General features: G+C 39.7%; 1 protein-coding gene and 1 pseudogene across 1 annotated transcript in view; both read left to right on the top strand.

Annotated features, from left to right (window-relative positions):
- WWTR1 (WW domain containing transcription regulator 1) overlaps nt 1-5,317 on the top strand; it is a 129,630-nt gene extending 124,313 nt beyond the window's left edge. Inside the window, exon 7 of the mRNA XM_077160757.1 lies at nt 1,778-5,317. Within this exon, the coding sequence (XP_077016872.1) occupies nt 1,778-1,962 (185 nt within the window). The 3' untranslated portion in view covers nt 1,963-5,317. The remainder of the gene's footprint in view (nt 1-1,777) is intronic.
- Nucleotides 5,318-17,210: 11,893 nt separating this feature from the next.
- On the top strand, nt 17,211-17,771 carry LOC143682385 (ubiquitin-conjugating enzyme E2 D2 pseudogene; annotated as a pseudogene).
- The last annotated feature ends 233 nt before the right edge of the window (nt 17,772-18,004 follow it).

Genomic DNA, 18,004 nt, shown 5'->3' with positions numbered 1-18,004 from the left:
TTGATTAGATACTAAATGTATTATTGAGTTGTTACCAAGTTAAACTTGGGAAATCCATAGAGATGGATAATCTTAACTGGGGATGAAAAAATAGACGTGGTATTTTTAGATCACATAATTTTTTAAGCCAGATGATTTTTATAAGCCTAATTTCCACCTGTTACAGCCTAGTGGGTAGAAAAAGTTATGTTGACTCTCCTTTTCTATTTCGATACTGTTTTTTCAATACCAGTAATGTTATACTGAGATCATGTTTTTGAACTTGATATAATTTTCAAGTTACTGTTTAGCATTACCTTTTGCATTGAAAAACCTATAAAATACTGCCCACGAATTATTGATATTTTATGAGTTTATAGAAAAACCATTAAGCTTTGCTATCATCAAAACACAGGTTTTCATTGTTTCTCTCATCCATTCAGAAAGCTGTGATTTTTCTCCTTGGAGAAAATATGGCTAAGATGAATTTTATGCACTTTTGTTCAGAATTGGGAAATTCCTGTGCACCTTTTCAGGAAGGTTACTGCACTTATGAGATGCAAAAACTGATTTAACAAGTTTCTTTAAAATGCTGCTGTGGCAAAAACCAATGGTAGTTAGCAGTGCTCCTCCACCTTTGAGGTAGATTTTAGCCCTTCAGAAGATTGTTTGCCTGGGACATTTGTTCTGATGTTGTGTAATTAATAGCAGTTGCTTTCCTAGGCTTTTTCTTTCTCTCAGTGTTTTTAATCAACAAACGTTTATTGCTTTTTATGTGTACGTTTGTTTGTATGCATGAAGGGCGCCCAGCACTGTGGATGTGTCATACACTATATGGCACTTTACTCCAACTCATGAAGAAAGTACTGTTATCCCTGTTTACAGATGGGGAAACTGAGGGTCAGACGAGTTAAGTGCGTCTAAGACCACACAGCTAAGGAGCTCAGTCTGCTGACACCAAACTCAGTGCATTTTCTCTGATACTGCTACACATTAGGAACATATTCTAGACACTTAACCCTCCTCTAGAGCAGCATTTTGTAAACTATATTCTTCAGAAGCGTTGTTCTATTGGGATATTAATAAAGTTCTGCCAAAATAGGATTAGGTGATTAAATGAGTATAGGAAATACTGGCTGAATAAAGATAAAACAGATCTCTTTACTGCAAGATTTTCAGAACTTTGCTATGCTCATAAGCATCTTGACTCTCCAAGAAAGGTAGACAGTTGTGGGGAGTCTGCATGTGTGAAGGGAAGGGGATGACCTGCAGAACCCATTTTATAAAATACCTTGAAAATGATGTCGAGTCATCAATGAGGACAACTTTTTTATAATGTGGTGAGAAGATACTCTTGCACTATTGTCCCTGACCATAAAGAAGGATGAAATGGATAAATAAATATAAGCTTTAGATGAGAGCTCTGTATTGAGGCATTTATTACAGGCAAGGACTCTGGTCCTTCACAAAGCAGCTCTTCCTGTCTTTTTTTCAGGGGAGGGCATGATCACATCTTGGATGCTTCCTTTCTGGACCATGTCTATCAAAACTACGTAATGAGCGAGTCATTCACCACCTCTGCATCTCTTAGGCGTGAGGGTCACCAGCTAAGTTGTAGTGCTGCGGTAGCTGGCATTCAGCACAGAAGGGACATTTATTACACTTGCAGCAAATATGATCTCCCCTTACAGTGTAGGCTGGGTGGAAATGAAAATGATAGTTTTATTAACATGTGAACAATCCCTTTCTCAAAAGTTTAAAGTCAGAATTAAAATTGTTTCCTTTCTTTCTGTTACAGCAGAGAACCCAGGACAGACACCAGTGAACATCAATCCCCAGCAGACCCGTTTCCCTGATTTTCTTGACTGTCTTCCGGGAACAAACGTTGACCTAGGAACTCTGGAATCTGAAGACCTGATTCCTCTCTTCAACGATGTCGAGTCTGCTCTGAACAAAAGCGAACCCTTTCTAACCTGGCTGTAATCAATACCAGTGTTACCTGGATGCAGCCATGACCTGACATTTTCCTGGGCCTTTTGGAAAAGTGGGGAGCAGAGCAATCTCCAGGTGCACCTTTTCTGCCTCTGTGGCTCATGCTCTCTCCTTTCCATGTGGCCAGTTTAATCATTGCCTGGATTTGATTGACAGTAATTTAATAACTGAGTATTCTAGGTTCATTTCATTGTCAAATTTTACCTGCATATCTGCAAGCCTGAATTCCTATGGCAGATTGTGCAGAATCATTTCTGTAGAATTGATTATGCAGAATTGTCTCTCCTTTTTTCTCTCTGCTGACCCATGACTAAGCTTTATGGGTATTAATTGAAATTTAAAGATCAGTTGATTATAAACCATAAAAAACTGACTGCAGGCAGTGAATTCTAATGGGTTGCTTAGTCCAGGAAATGTGCACAAAATGAGACCTGATTTACAGTTTCAAAAACTGTATTGATGACAGTAGTACCAAATGCTTTAAAAAATACTTAACTTGAGCTTTAAAAAATCATTGCATGGGTAGTAAAACTGTACTGTATGGAATACAACGTAGTTTTGAATCCATGCTGGCTCTGATGGTTCTTATTACTCTGTATTTACAAAAGCACAGACAGTCCTACTGTAGTTCATCCCTTATCATTTTACTGCATAGCTTCTAGACAGCTTGTCCTTCCAGGGAGAGCAGTAGCATCATTAGTCACAGCTCTTACACTACAGATCTTGTGAAAGAGACCAGTTTGGTACTAACTATGAGCATATACTAAAAAAAAAAAAAAACTTTTTGAAATTGCAACTTGGATTTTATAAATTAGCAGCTTGGAATTTGATGTTTATTTTTTAAAGCACTATTTTTTTTTGGCAACCAAATGTTTTTTTTTTTTTAAATCAGCAGCAACTGTATTTTTATCTTTTAAAACTATTTTGAAAACATCAGGAAAACCCAGCTTTCAACCTGATGGTACACACAACAAGCAATGGCTTTTTAAGTTCCAAAGTCTTACCAGTTTTGCTTCCAAATTTTCAAATGTTTAAAATGATTTTATCTATGAAATTATTGAAAGGATGAAGCAAATCTCTGATATGTTAAAAAAAAAAAAAGAGCCCTCCGAGGGTGTAAAAGAAAACGCCCTCTGAGGGCAGATGATGGAGACATGTTTCTGAATTCAGTGAAATGGATCCCTAAGTATATTATCCTAACCCTGTTTGCTACAGTTGGTATAAAAAGGCATGAACTATGTACTCAATACCTCTTATGTAACCAAGAAAGTTTTGGTTTTTTTATTATTATTATTATTATTATTATTAGCTTTTAAGGACTGAGAGCGAGCGTCAGGTTCACCTGGCATGCAGTTTGCCTGCAGTGCCAATGAAGTCCTCAACTGTTGAATATTTTGAACTGACGTTATTTATAATCTATGATTTTAATCTCTTTAAAATGCATTGTTTTTGAAAGACATTAGTAATTCCGGTCTCTGAGAGGAACCTTTTGATTCCCAGGGGTGGGGTGGGGTAATGGCTTATTTGTTGAAGATCTTAAATAAGATCCTTTTTGAGATACCAGAATATGGACATACAGAATACAATTTCATCTTGTTGGGAAGAAGGCAAGTGAAAAGGTCAGCGATGAAGTAGTAAAGTTGTGGAATATAGTGGAAAGGATACTAGTTGTGAAATGGAAATAGACAAGTAATAAGACCCCCAAAAACAAACAAGCAGATGTGAGAGGTGCCCCAAAAGAGCAGAGCAACAAATTTCTACTATAACCTTTATACCAAAAGACTGTGTTGTAGGAGAAAATGAGGCTTTGCTGCACTTTATGTGGAAGGAGAAAGGGTCGAGCTGTAACCCTCTCCAGCTGATGCTGAGCATGTAGGTAGGTGAGAGCTGTTGCTTCCAATACAATGAAGTGATTTCTTTCTCCTAAAGAACCCAGGGTTTAAGTTCCCCTGATTACTTTGCCTCTCTCTGAGTACTCCGAGAGAGGTGGGGCTAGATGTTTATGTTGCTACTAAATTGAAGGGAACACTCTTCTTTTTCTCGTTTGTTAGCAATAATTGCAAAAAGAGTTGTACATTCTTTCTAGGAAAAGCCAAACAAAACAAGGGACCTAACAAAACTGAGCAGTGTTACTGTATTTTGAAAATATTTTTATAGACTCATTTTCATGTTTTTAAAGTGAAAAGAAACACATAGCCCTCTTTTTTTTAAGGTAGTTTAAAACAATGATGATTTATATTACCAAGTTTTAGAAATAATTCTCTAGTATGCTTGTGGCATTAGAAAATGCTAGAAAAACTTTTTAGTGAAATTAGTTGGAACTTTTATTAATAAACATAATAAATACTTTTTTCAGAATAAAACATGGACCGTGACGATATGTTTACTAATAGATAAAACCTGATATAAGTTTTGTTGTTGTTGTTGTTTTTTTAGGTCAAAAGATAAGACCTTTGTCAAAGAACACTAAAGTTAGAAATCTTAATGTCAGAGGAATTTTTAATAGATATTTCCTATTGTGGTAAATGTAAAAACCCCTGCAGAATTCACAATAAGGTGCTATTTATACTGTATTTCTTATTATAAAGCAACTGCCAGGATATCTAGTCTTTTTAGTCATAAGTCAGTAAATTTCACCATTTTTCCCATTAATTTTGCCATAGAAAAGGTATATTAGAAAGTGAAATTAAAAAATAATTTTTGCAGCTCTGTCTTTCAAGATTTTTTTCCTTATAAAACATTTTCTTGAAGCAATTACATTGTCAAAACCTATTTGTAATTCTATTAAATCTAAGTAATTGTTAGACAGTATTTCACCATATTATTTAGGATGTGAAATGCCATTTCTTTTACTGATTATACAATATATGGGAAGCACGTAAACCAGAGTAAAAAATTAGTGTGCTAGGAAAGCAGTTGACCACAACTTGTTAGAAGAACTCTCTAAAGAAGGTGATCTGTGGTGCACAAAGGACGGCTAACTATAAGTTGTGTTCTCATGATGTAATTAGAAAGGAACTTCTGAAAGTGCAGCTTTTATGAACAAAAAAATACGCTGTTAAAGGAAAAGGAAATTGTGGATTTATTTAATTGGGAAAATAGGTGATTGGTGAGACCATTTCCCTAATACACTACATCATTTACGTGCTAATACTTTAACTTTTTAAAAAAAATTACTTCTACATTTTGTAATACGACATACATGTGTTTATTTTTAATTTAGAATGCTCTGTGTACAGAAAGTATGCAACCAAATCAATCAGATCAAACTGTTTTACCTGGAGTTTGGTACTGGTTTTTACTTCTCTGATTCTGTATAAGAAAAATAAATACAATTGGATTTCCATTTGGAGTTTTTGTCTTCTCATTATTTGCATGTGTTCCTTTTACTGAGGGTTTTGGATGGTACTGAAAAGAGGCTTATATAACCCTCCTGGCAGACAATAAAAGAAGAAAATTCTGTAGGCAAACATTTTTTGGGCTCAAATGCCTGGTCTTCCAACATGGGAAATGTCCAAAGAACTCTGGTTTCTGCTTTATTTGAGGTAGTCCGCTGAGATTTTTAAAGGTGTGTGTGTGTGTGTGTGTGTGATTTTTAATTATGTTTATTTATTTTTAAAGAATCCTGTCCTTCCAACACCCTCACAGAATACATTCCTGTGTTAAGTAAATCCTTCCTATTGACCGTGACATAGGATTGTCAGTCTTTCCTCTGTAATTAACAATACGGTGTGGCCCCTTTTTTGTCAAAACTAAAACAAAACAGCAGCTGGTCATTCGTTCTCAGTGTGGTCTTGTGACAGTGTACTCTCAATCTACTGAGCTCCTTGACTCTCACTGTTATGATGCTCTTCTCCACTGGATTAAAAGATCAGGTGAGGGCATTTTCAGTAGAAGCATTCAGCTAAGCAACAGAAAGAAGAGAGATTGATGGAAACTGCTTAGCAATATTCCAAAGTCTAAATCTTGTACATCTTTTCAACAACCATATCTTATCATCACTTTTAATATGTGCTCATTGTTGAAAAGGTGTCAACATATATGTATAAAGTAAAAAGTGAAAATTCTCTACCGCCCAGATCTCACATTTTAAGAAATACGTATGTTAAGATTTTTTTCCTATAGAATAAATGGGATGTTTTTTAACAGTATTGCAATTATACATGCTGTTTTGAAGCTTTCTTTTTTTCTCTTAACAACAATGATAATAATAACACTAATAATAGTGATGTTATTTCACATTTACCATGTGCTAGCTCTGTACTAAACACTTGGTACATATTATCTACTTTAATCTGCACACAAGGCCCTATTATCTCAGCAATACTATTATCACTTTACAAATGAAAAAAATGAAGTTTAGGCAAGTTAAGTAACTTGCACAAGGTTACACAGTAAGCAGCAAATATATCCAATATCTCACTGGCACCCCTCTGTGCCAATGCATATATAATTGTGTACTTCATTATTTTTAACAGTGAATAATTTTCTTTTGTGTAAATGTCCCTTTTTGGTAGCTATTTGTATGCTTTCTGTTTTTGCCTTCATAAACAATGCTTTAGTAAGTAGCCTGTGCTTGTGTGAATATGGCTAGAGGATAAATTTTTAGGAGAAGAATCACTGCATCAAAGGTTATGGGATTTTGAATTTTGATAGATGCTGCCTCAAAAGTTTCGTACTTTATGCCCAACAGCAACGTCTGCAAAGGCCTATTTCAGCATTTCCTTCTAGAGCTGAGTCTTAACTTAACTCTTTATTCTCTGCAAATATGATAGGTGAAAACTATCTTCCTACCTTTGTTTGCACTTCATAAATGAATACTGAGATCAAGTTATCTTTTCATGATACCGTTGTCTTTAGTGTGTGATGTCACTTCTCCACCCAGGTTACCTTAGATTCTTTTTCAATGTCTTTGTGCACTCTCCCCTCTGCCTCAGTGCATTTTTGCTTTCGACAGATAACACTTGGCGGCTCTTCTTAAAATGGGCTGCTAGACTCACTTTGCCTACATGACATTCAGTCAGTGCCAGGTGGAGGCGTAGCTTTCACTCAGGGCTCCCCTGTGGGGTCCAGAAAAGATCTCCTCCTGGGAGGCTTTGCTTAAGAACAGACCCTTGACTTTGCTCCCTCTTTCCTGCCTTGCTCCCTCCACTCTTACCAGTTTCCCCTGTAAATATCTACTTCCTTTATAAACCACTTATTAAATAATTCTTCTTTAATAAATCATTTGTATATGCGTCCTTGTCTTGGGGTCTATTCCTGGGAACCAGACTTAAGACAGTGTCCAGAATATACAATGAGCTCCTACAAATCAGTAAGAAAATCAAATGGCCCAAAAGATATAGGGGCCAAGGGTATGAATTGAAAATTTATAGAAGAGTGGCAAAATGTATCAACCTTATTACTAATTAGAAAAAATGCAAATTTAGATAATAAAGAGATACCGTTGCACTTCTATTAAACTTCAAAATTAAAAAGACTAATAACACTGTAATGGATAGACATGGTCAAATACCTAGGCTCCAGGCCTGTGGATGTGAGCCCACTGTAAACTGGATCTTTGAAGATGCTGTTAGCTGAGGTATGCCCAAACTGAGTCAGCGTGGGCCTTCATCCAACATGGCTTGAGTCTTTTTAAGCAGAGGAAATGTGGACACAGTGGTAGCAACTGGAGGCAGGCGGCTATGTGACAGAGGCAGAGATTGAATTGTGGGTTGCTGGCAAACCACCACCAAAATGCTACAGACTTTAGAGAAAGCATGATCCTGCAGACAGCTTGATTTTGGACGTCTAGCCTCTAACACCGCAAGACTGAAAAAACTCTTATCTAAGCCAACTAGTCTGTTGTGTTATAGCAGCTCTGGCAAGCAAAGACAAATACCAACCGTTGGCCAGAGAAATGCAGATATTTGAGCATTGTTGGCAGTGTAATTTGATACAGGCACTCGGAAATCTCCACAGGACTGGTAAGTTCATCTGTTTTTGTTTTTGTTTTTTATCACTGTATCTCCAGTCCCTAGAGCCATGCACTGGAACATAGAAGATGCCCAGGAAATATTTGTGGAATGAATTAATTTTTTTGGCATACTATACTCCCTAAGAGAGCAAGTAGCTTGAGAGGGGACACAATAGAGTAGTTTGTATCCAAATCACATAATAGGAGTTTCAAAACAGGAGGGAAGGAACTTCTTAACCAAATTAGTTGATTAAGCGACTATGTCCCCAATCAATGGGATGACATACATTGCAGCCAATTGTGTTTGGCCAATGTAGCTGATCAAGCAAACGTATAATAGGCATTGCAGCCAAACCAATCCATAACTGGGACTGGTACATTTATAGGGCTTCATTTAATTATTTTTAGGATTACAATCTATTGAAAATTTGTTTATTGGCATTTCTCATTAAAAATCATAACCAGGGGACTTCGGGAAGATGGCCAAATAGAGTAGCTCGAGATTAGCCCTGATCCACAGAAAAGTTACAGAAGGGACAGGAGGGTGGCTGAGGCAGCGATTCAGAACTGCAGCTGACCTGGGAGAGCCTTCTGCACCTCATAGGTCAACCTTAGTTGCAGAGGCCGAGGAACTGAGAGGCAGAAAGCTGGAGCTTGATGCGGAGGCGCTGAGCCCACAGGAGTGCACAGACAGGAGCCGGGGACTAGGAAGCAAGCCAGGCCACGTCCCTTGGCCGCATTAACCTCACCAGTGCAGCCCTGTGACCGGCAACTCACCCCACACCCCACACACCAAACCCCATCACCTGCTCCCATTCCCTGCACTCCAGATGCCCCCACCCCACCAGCCCATGTACCTGCCCCCCACCCCCCACCCCAACTGCAGTCCAACCCACCTCTCCTGCACCCCTCCCGAGCACTACCTCCCCCTCCCTGTTCCCTGCAGGCTGTTGCCAGTGCATAAAGGCTGCGGGCACAAACCTCCGTACTCAGACTATACCTGCCCCCCATCCATAGTGTGGCACAGCCTCACCCTGCCCCGCCTGAGCTCTGCACATCAGTTTATGGCACTCCGAGGCCCACGCATGCGCACTGTCCCCAATCACGTCATTCAGCCCTGGGAACTGCACTTTACAGCAGTCCTAGAACTGCGCATGCACATAGCCCTCAGCCACACTTCCCAGCTCTGAGAAAGTGCTGACCTGCGCAGCTGGGTCACATCTGCCCCCAATCCACAAAGGCATAATACTGACCTACTGCCACAGCTCTATGCATGCGCACAAAGGGTCCCATGCCTCAGACCAGCACACACCAGGGTTATGCTCCCCCCTGCTGGTGCACTTCACAACTACATCCTCCCTGGCTGCTGGGGGCCCAGGTTCACAAGCATCAGTGTAACATCCCCAACCTGCACCTATACTGGCCCAGAAACAAATCATCGCACTGAGTACCCCACCCAGTCCCCTGCTCCTTGCTGTGCAACCATCCCACAAACACAAGGCCTTAGACTACTGAAAGAAATTAACTCCCAAAGTAAATAAATCAAGATATTTACATGCCATGAAGACAGCAGATGGTCATTAAGCATATCACAATGCAGACAGATATAGCCCTGCCTAACAACCAAATTAAAACACAAGAGGAGACACAGACGTTGGAACAACTAATCAAAGATGTTCATACAGCTCTACTTAATAAAATAAGTGGGACAGCAAGTGACATAAAGGAGATCAAGAAGACAGTAGTAGAGCATAAAGAGGAATTTGAAAGAATAAATAGAAAATAGTGGATATCACAGAGATTAAAGGCTCTGTGGACCAAATAAAAAGCATACAAGAGGCACACAACACCAGATTTGAAGAGACAGAAGAAAAAATAAGTGATATAGAGGACAGGACAACTGATTTCAAAGACTCAAAACAGCAAATGGCAAAAAAGATGGAAAAATTGAATTGGCTCTCAGGGAAATGACAGACAAAACAAAGCGGACAACTATAAGAATCATTGGTGTCTCAGAAGGAGAAGAGAGGAGTAAAAGGCTAGGAAAAGTAGTTGAGGATATAATGGGGGAAACTTCTCACCCTCAAAAAGGACATAAATATACAAGTCAAAGAAGCCCAATGAACAACAAACAGAATAAATCCAAATAAACCTTCCCCAAGACACCTACTAATCAGTCTGTCAAATGTTGAAGAGAAGCAGAAAACCCTGAAAGTGGCAAGAGAACAACAATCTGCTATATACAAGGGAAATAAAATAAGACTGAGTTCAGACGACTCAACTTGCACCTTGGAGGCAAGAAAGAAGTGGTATGATATGTTCAAGATCCTGAAAGAAAGAGACTTTCAGCTAAGAATTCTGTACCCAGCCAAACTGTCCTTCAAAACTGAAATAGAATTGCCATACGACCCAGCAATACCATTGCTAGGTATCTACTCAAAGGACTTAAGGGCAAAGACACAAATGGACATTTGCACACCAATGTTTATAGCAGCATTATTTACAATTGCAAAGAGATGGAAACAGCCAAAATGTCCATCAACAGATGAGTGGCTAAACAAACTGTGGTATATACATACGATGGAATATTATGCAGCTTTAAGACAGAATAAACTTATGAAGCATGTAATAACATGGATGGACCTAGAGAACATTATGCTGAGTGAGTCTAGCCAAAAACTAAAGGACAAATACTGTATGGTCCCACTGATGTGAACCGACATTCGAGAATAAACTTGGAATATGTCATTGGTAACAGAGACCAGCAGGAGTTAGAAACAGGGTAAGATAATGGGTAATTGGAGCAGAAGGGATACAGACTGTGCAACAGGACTAGATACAAAGACTCAAAAATGGACAGCACAATAATACCTAATTGTAATGTAATTATGTTAAAACACTGAATGAAGCTGCATCTGAGCTATAGTTTTTTTGTTTATTTGTTTATGTCTTTTGTTTTTTTATTTTTCCTTTTTTATATATATTTTTTATTTTTTATTATTATTTTTTTTCTCTATATTAACATTCTATATCTTTTTCTGTTTTGCTAGTTCTTTTCCTAAATTGATGCAAATATACTAAGAAATGATGATCATACATCTATGTGATGATATTAAAAATTACTGATTGCATATGTAGAATGGAATGATTTCTAAATGTTGTGTTAATTTCTTTTTTTTTAATTAATAAAAAAAAAACTGAACGAGAGATTAAAGTTTTCACAGCTAAGAAGTCCTGAAAGAATTTCTCAACAAGAGATTGGCCCTACAAGAAATATTAAAAGCAGTTCTGCCAGCTGAAAAAAAAAAAAAAAGATAGGAGAGGGAGGTCAGGAGGGAGGCACAGAATTGAAGAGTACCACTGAGGGTAACTTAAAGAATACAAAGAGAAAGAGTAAAAAGAATACATAGGTCTGACAAATAAAATAAAAAAGATCAGATGGTGGATTCAAGAAATGCCTTTTCAGTAATGGCTTTGAATGTTAATGGACTAAATTTACCAATTAAAAGATACAGATTGGACTTCTGGAGAAGATGGCGGCTTAGTAAGACACGCGGGTCTTAGTTCCTCCTCCAGAACAGCTACTAGGGGAATAGAAACGATACATAACAGCTCCCGGAGCCACAACAGAGATCAAGAAGACAGCATACCCCATTCTGGAATGGCTGACTGGCTGGGAGAACCCGCTCCGGTGAGATCGCCGAGGGGCGCGGGCTTCCCCGGGCCGGGGCAGCAGGCGGCCGGAGTCGCTCCCTCCCTCCTTCCTGGGTCGGCTGGGATTGTAGGACAGGCAGTCCCCTCAAGCAGCAGAGGCTGGCACCCACCCCACGCGCAGCCCCCCGGACCAGCTGGGAGAATTGGATTGGAGATTCCCAGGCTGCGGAGAACGGAGACCGCGTCCCTTCCAAACACGTGGCTTTCCGGTCCGGCTGGGAACGGTGCACTCCCCCAGGCTGCGGCGACTGGCGCCCTCCCTCCACGCTTGGCGCCCCGGGCTGGCTAGGAGATTCGGACGGGCGCTCTCCCGGGCTGCGGCGGACGGTGACCCTCCCCGCATTCAGATCCCCGGGCCAGCTGGGAGATTCGGATTGGCACTCTTCCAAACCACTTCAGCTGGCGAACCTCCCCCACGGCGAGAGTTTACCAAAGTTAAAGGACCCACAGCACCTTTTACTGGTGGGACCCGCAGACAAACGAGTGCCACGAGCGCCACCTACTGGGCAGGATAAGAAAAACAGATCCCAGAGATTTCACAGAAAAATCTTTCAACCTGTTGGGTCCAACACCCAGGGAAATCTGACTAAATGCCCAGACACCAGCAGAAGATAATGGATCACGCTCAGAAAGTTGAAAATATGGCCCAGTCAAAGGAACAAACCAATAGTTCAAATGAGATACAGGAGCTGAAACAACTAATGCTGAATATACGAACAGAAATGGAAAACCTCTTCAAAAACGAAATCGATAAATTGAGGGAGGACATGAAGAAGACATGGGCTGAACAAAAAGAAGAAATAGAAAAACTGAAAAAACAAATCACAGAGCTTATGGAAGTGAAGGATAAAGTAGAAAAGATGGAAAAAACAATGGATACCTACAATGATAGATTTAAAGAGACAGAAGATAGAATTAGTGATTTGGAGGATGGAACATCTGAATTCCATAAAGAAACAGAAACTATCGGAAAAAGAATGGAAAAATTTGAACAAGGTATCAGGGAACTCAAGGACAGTATGAACCGCACAAATATACGTGTTGTTGGTGTCCCAGAAGGAGAAGAGAAGGGAAAAGGAGGAGAAAAACTAATGGAAGAAATTGTCACTGAAAATTTCCCAACTCTTATGAAAGACCTAAAATTACAGATCCAAGAAGTGCAGCACACCCCAAAGAGATTAGACTCAAATAAGCGTTCTCCAAGACACTTACTAGTTAGAATGTCAGAGGTCAAAGAGAAAGAGAGGATCTTGAAAGCAGCAAGAGAAAAACAATCCATCACATACAAGGGAAACCCAATAAGACTATGTGTAGATTTCTCAGCAGAAAGCATGGAAGCTAGAAGACAGTGGGATGATATATTTAAATTACTAAAAGAGAAAAACTGCCAACCAAGACTCCTATATCCAGCAAAATTGTCCTTCAAAAATGAGGGAGAAATTAAAACATTCTCAGACAAAAAGTCACTGAGAGAATTTGTGACCAAGAGACCAGCTCTGCAAGAAATACTAAAGGGAGCACTAGAGTCAGACACAAAAAGACAGAAGAGAGAGGTATGGAGAAGAGTGTAGAAAGAAGGAAAGTCAGATATGATATATATAATACAAAAGGCAAAATGGTAGAGGAAAGTACTACCCAAACAGTAATAACACTAAATGTTAATGGACTGAATTCCCCAATCAAAAGACATAGACTGGCAGAATGGATTAAAAAACAGGATCCTTCTATATGCTGTCTACAGCAAACACATCTTAGACCCAAAGATAAACATAGGTTGAAAGTGAAAGGTTGGGAAAAGATATTTCATGCAAATAACAACCAGAAAAGAGCAGGAGTAGCTATACTAATATCCAACAAATTAGACTTCAAATGCAAAACAGTTAAAAGAGACAAAGAAGGACACTATATACTAATAAAAGGAACAATTAAACAAGAAGACATAACAATCATAAATATTTATGCACCAAACCGGAATGCCCCTAAATACGTGAGGAATACACTGCAATCACTGAAAAGGGAAATAGAAACATATACCATAATAGTTGGAGACTTCAATTCACCACTCTCATCAATGGACAGAACATCTAGACAGAAGATCAATAAAGAAATAGAGAATCTGAATATTACTATAAATGAGCTAGACTTAACAGACATTTATAGGACATTACATCCACAACAGCAGGATACACCTTTTTCTCAAGTGCTCATGGATCATTCTCAAAGATAGACCATATGCTGGGTCACAAAGCAAGTCTTAACAAATTTAAAAAGATTGAAATCATACACAACACTTTCTCGGATCATAAAGGAATGAAGTTGGAAATCAATAATAGGCGGAGTGCCAGAAAATTCACAAATACGTGGAGGCTCAACAACACACTCTTAAACAACGAGTGGGTCAAAAAAGAAATTGCAAGAGAAATTAGTAAATACCTCAAGGCGAATGAAAACGAAAACACAACATATCAAAACTTATGGGACGCAGCAAAGGCAGTGCTAAGAGGGAAATTTATTGCCTTAAATGCCTATATCAGAAAAGAAGAAAGGGCAAAAATTCAGGAATTAACTGTCCACTTAAAAAAACTGGAGAAAGAACAGCAAACAAATCTCAAAGCAAGCAAAAGGAAAGAAATAACAAAGATTAGAGCAGAAATAAATGAAATTGAGAACATGAAAACAATAGAGAAAATCAATAAGACCAGAAGTTGGTTCTATGAGAAAATCAACAAGATTGATGGGCCCTTAGCAAGACTGACAAAAAGAAGAAGAGAGAGGATGCAAATAAATAAGATCAGAAATGGAAGAGGAGACATAACTACTGACCTCACAGAAATAAAGGAGGTAATAACAGGATACTATGAACAACTTTACGCTAATAAATACAACTATTTAGATGAAATGGACGGGTTCCTGGAAAGACATGAACAACCAACTTTGACTCAAGAAGAAATAGATGACCTCAACAAACCAATCACAAGTAAAGAAATTGAATCAGTCATTCAAAAGCTTCCTAAAAAGAAAAGTCCAGGACCAGACGGCTTCACATGTGAATTCTACCAAACATTCCAGAAAGAATTAGTACCAACTCTCCCCAAACTCTTCAAAAAAATCAAAGTGGGGGGAAAACTACCTAATTCATTCTATGAAGCCAACATCACCCTCATACCAAAACGAGGCAAAGATATCACAAAAGAAAACTACAGACCAATCTCTCTAATGAATATAGATGCAAAAATCCTCAGTAAAATTCTAGCAAATCGTATCCAACAACACATTAAAAGAATTATACATCATGACCAAGTAGGATTCATCCCAGGTATGCAAGGATGGTTCAACATAAGAAAATCAATTAATGTAATACACCATATCAACAAATCAAAGCAGAAAAATCACATGATCATCTCAATTGATACAGAGAAGGCATTTGACAAGATTCAACATCCTTTCCTGTTGAAAACACTTCAAAAGATAGGAATACAAGGGAACTTCCTTAAAATGATAAAGGGAATATATGAAAAACCCACAGCTAATATCATCCTCAATGGGGAAAAATTGAAAACTTTCCCCCTAAGATCAGGAACAAGACAAGGATGTCCACTATCACCACTATTATTCAACATTGTGTTGGAGGTTCTAGCCAGAGCAATTAGACAAGAAAAAGAAATACAAAGCATCAAAATTGGAAAGGAAGAAGTAAAACTATCACTGTTTGCAGACGATATGATACTATACGTCGAAAACCCGGAAAAATCCACAACAAAACTACTAGAGCTAATAAATGAGTACAGCAAAGTAGCAGGTTACAAGATCAATGTGGTAGTTAGATTAGTTGTCAACTTGGCCAGGTGAAGGCACCTAGTTCTGTTGCTGTGGACATGAGCCAATGGTAGGTGAATCTCATCTGTTGCTAATTACATCTGCAGTTGGCTAGGAGGCGTATCTGCTGCAATGAATGATGTTTGACTTAATTGGCTGGTGCTTAAATGGGAGATTGCAATGTAGCACTGTTAGCAGCTCGGCATTCCTCATCTCAGCACTAGCAGCTCAGCCCAGGCCTTTGGAGATGCAGAAAGAAGTCACCCCGGGGAAAGTTGTTGGAACCCAGGAGTCTGGAGAGAAGACCAGCAGAGACCATCTTGTGCCTTCCACGTAAGAAAGAATCTCAGTGGAAAGTTAGCTCTGAAGAACCAACAAAATAAATCCCCTTTTATTAAAAGCCAATCCGTCTCTGGTGTGTTGCATTCCAGCAGCTAGCAAACTAGAACAATCAACACTCAAAAATCTGTAGCATTTCTATACACTAGTAATGAACAAGCTGAGGGGGAAATCAAGAAACGAATCCCATTTACAATTGCAACTAAAAGAATAAAATACCTAGGAATAAATTTAACTAAAGAGACAAAAAACCTATATAAAGAAAACTACAAAAAACTGTTAAAAGAAATCACAGAAGACCTAAATAGATGGAAAGGCATACCGTGTTCATGGATTGGAAGACTAAATATAGTTAAGATGTCAATCCTACCTAAATTGATTTACAGATTCAATGCAATACCAATCAAAATCCCAACAACTTATCTTTCAGAAATAGAAAAACCAATAAGCAAATTTATCTGGAAGGGCAGGGTGCCCAGAATTGCTAAAAACATCTTGAGGAAAAAAAACAAAGCTGGATGTCTCGTGCTGCCTGACTTTAAGGCATATTATGAAGCCACAGTGGTCAAAACAGCATGGTATTGGCATAAAGATAGATATATCGACTAATGGAATCGAATAGAGTGCTCAGATATAGACCCTCTCATCTATGGACATTTGATCTTTGATAAGGCAGTCAAGCCAACTCACCTGGGACAGAACAGTCTCTTCAATAAAGGGTGCCTAGAGAACTGGATATCCATATGCAAAAGAATGAAGGAAGACCCGTATCTCGCACCCTATACAAAAGTTAACTCAAAATGGATCAAAGATCTAAACATTAGGTCTAAGACCATGAGACAGTTAGAAGAAAATGTAGGGAGATATCTTATGAAACTTACAATTGGAGGCGGTTTTATGGACCTTAAACCTAAAGCAAGAGCACTGAAGAAGGAAATAAATAAATGGGAGCTCCTCAAAATTAAACACTTTTGTGCATCAAAGAACTTCATCAAGAAAGTAGAAAGAGACCCACCCCAGCGGCGCTGCCCGCCTGCCTGCCCGCCCGCCCTCGCCTTCCTCGGTCCACCTGCAGCGGGCAGGAAGGCAGGCAGTTTCTCCGGTTGTCCGACTTAGAGGCGTTGGCCGAGCCTGCGGCTTGCTCTTGCTCTCCGGCGAGGGATCCGCAGTGGCTGAGGGGGCAGTGGTGAACCTTGGAGGAAGAGGCAGCTACGGCGGCAGTGGCAGCGGCGGCTCGGTGGGCAGCACATAAAGAGGCTGTCGCGGGGTGATGCGGTGACCGCTGCGCCGGGCCCAGGAGCCGAGTGGGCCCCGGCCCTCAGCCCGTCCCGCCGGGCCTTCGCTGCCGAACACTCCCTCTTCTCCGGCCAATCCGCAATCGCCAAGGCGACCTCGTATCCCCTCGCCCCTTCCCCGTCCCTCCCCCACCCCTGTCCCTGCCCCGGGGGCCACCGCCACCCGCCTCCCACGATGGCTCTGAAGAGAATCCACAAGGAATTGAATGATCTGGCACGGGACCCCCCAGCACAGTGTTCAGCAGGTCCTGTTGGAGATGATATGTTCCATTGGCAAGCTACAATAATGGGTCCAAATGACAGTCCCTACCAGGGTGGAGTATTTTTCTTGACAATTCATTTCCCAACAGATTATCCCTTCAAACCACCTAAGGTTGCATTTACAACAAGAATTTACCATCCAAATATTAACAGTAATGGCAGCATTTGTCTTGATATCCTACGGTCACAGTGGTCTCCAGCACTAACTATTTCAAAAGGACTCTTGTCCATCTGTTCTCTGTTGTGTGATCCCAGTCCAGATGATCCTTTAGTGCCTGAGATTGCTCGGATCTACAAAACAGATAGAGAAAAGTACAACAGAATAGCTCGGGAATGGACTCAGAAGTATGCGATGTAATTAAAGAAATTATTGGATAACCTCTACAAATAAAGATAGGGGAACTCTGAAAGAGAAAGTCCTTTTGATTTCCATTTGACTGCTTTCTATGAGCCCAGGCCTCATCTTCCCCTGTGCACATGTTTACCTGATACAGCAGTGCTGCGTGTTATACATACTTGGAACAACAAACTAGAAATACTGTACTCCTGTACCAACATTGCCTCCTAGCAGAAAAGTGTGTGTGTGGCAAGCCAGTTCTCCAGGCGTAACCTAGATGTGAGACTAAAAGCTTTCCTTATTGACTTTAATTTG

This window comes from Tamandua tetradactyla, chromosome 5 (assembly GCF_023851605.1).
Source record: "Tamandua tetradactyla isolate mTamTet1 chromosome 5, mTamTet1.pri, whole genome shotgun sequence".
NCBI lineage: Eukaryota > Metazoa > Chordata > Mammalia > Pilosa > Myrmecophagidae > Tamandua > Tamandua tetradactyla.
Note: the sequence above shows the minus strand (reverse complement) of the source record. Positions and strands in the feature narration are given on the sequence as shown.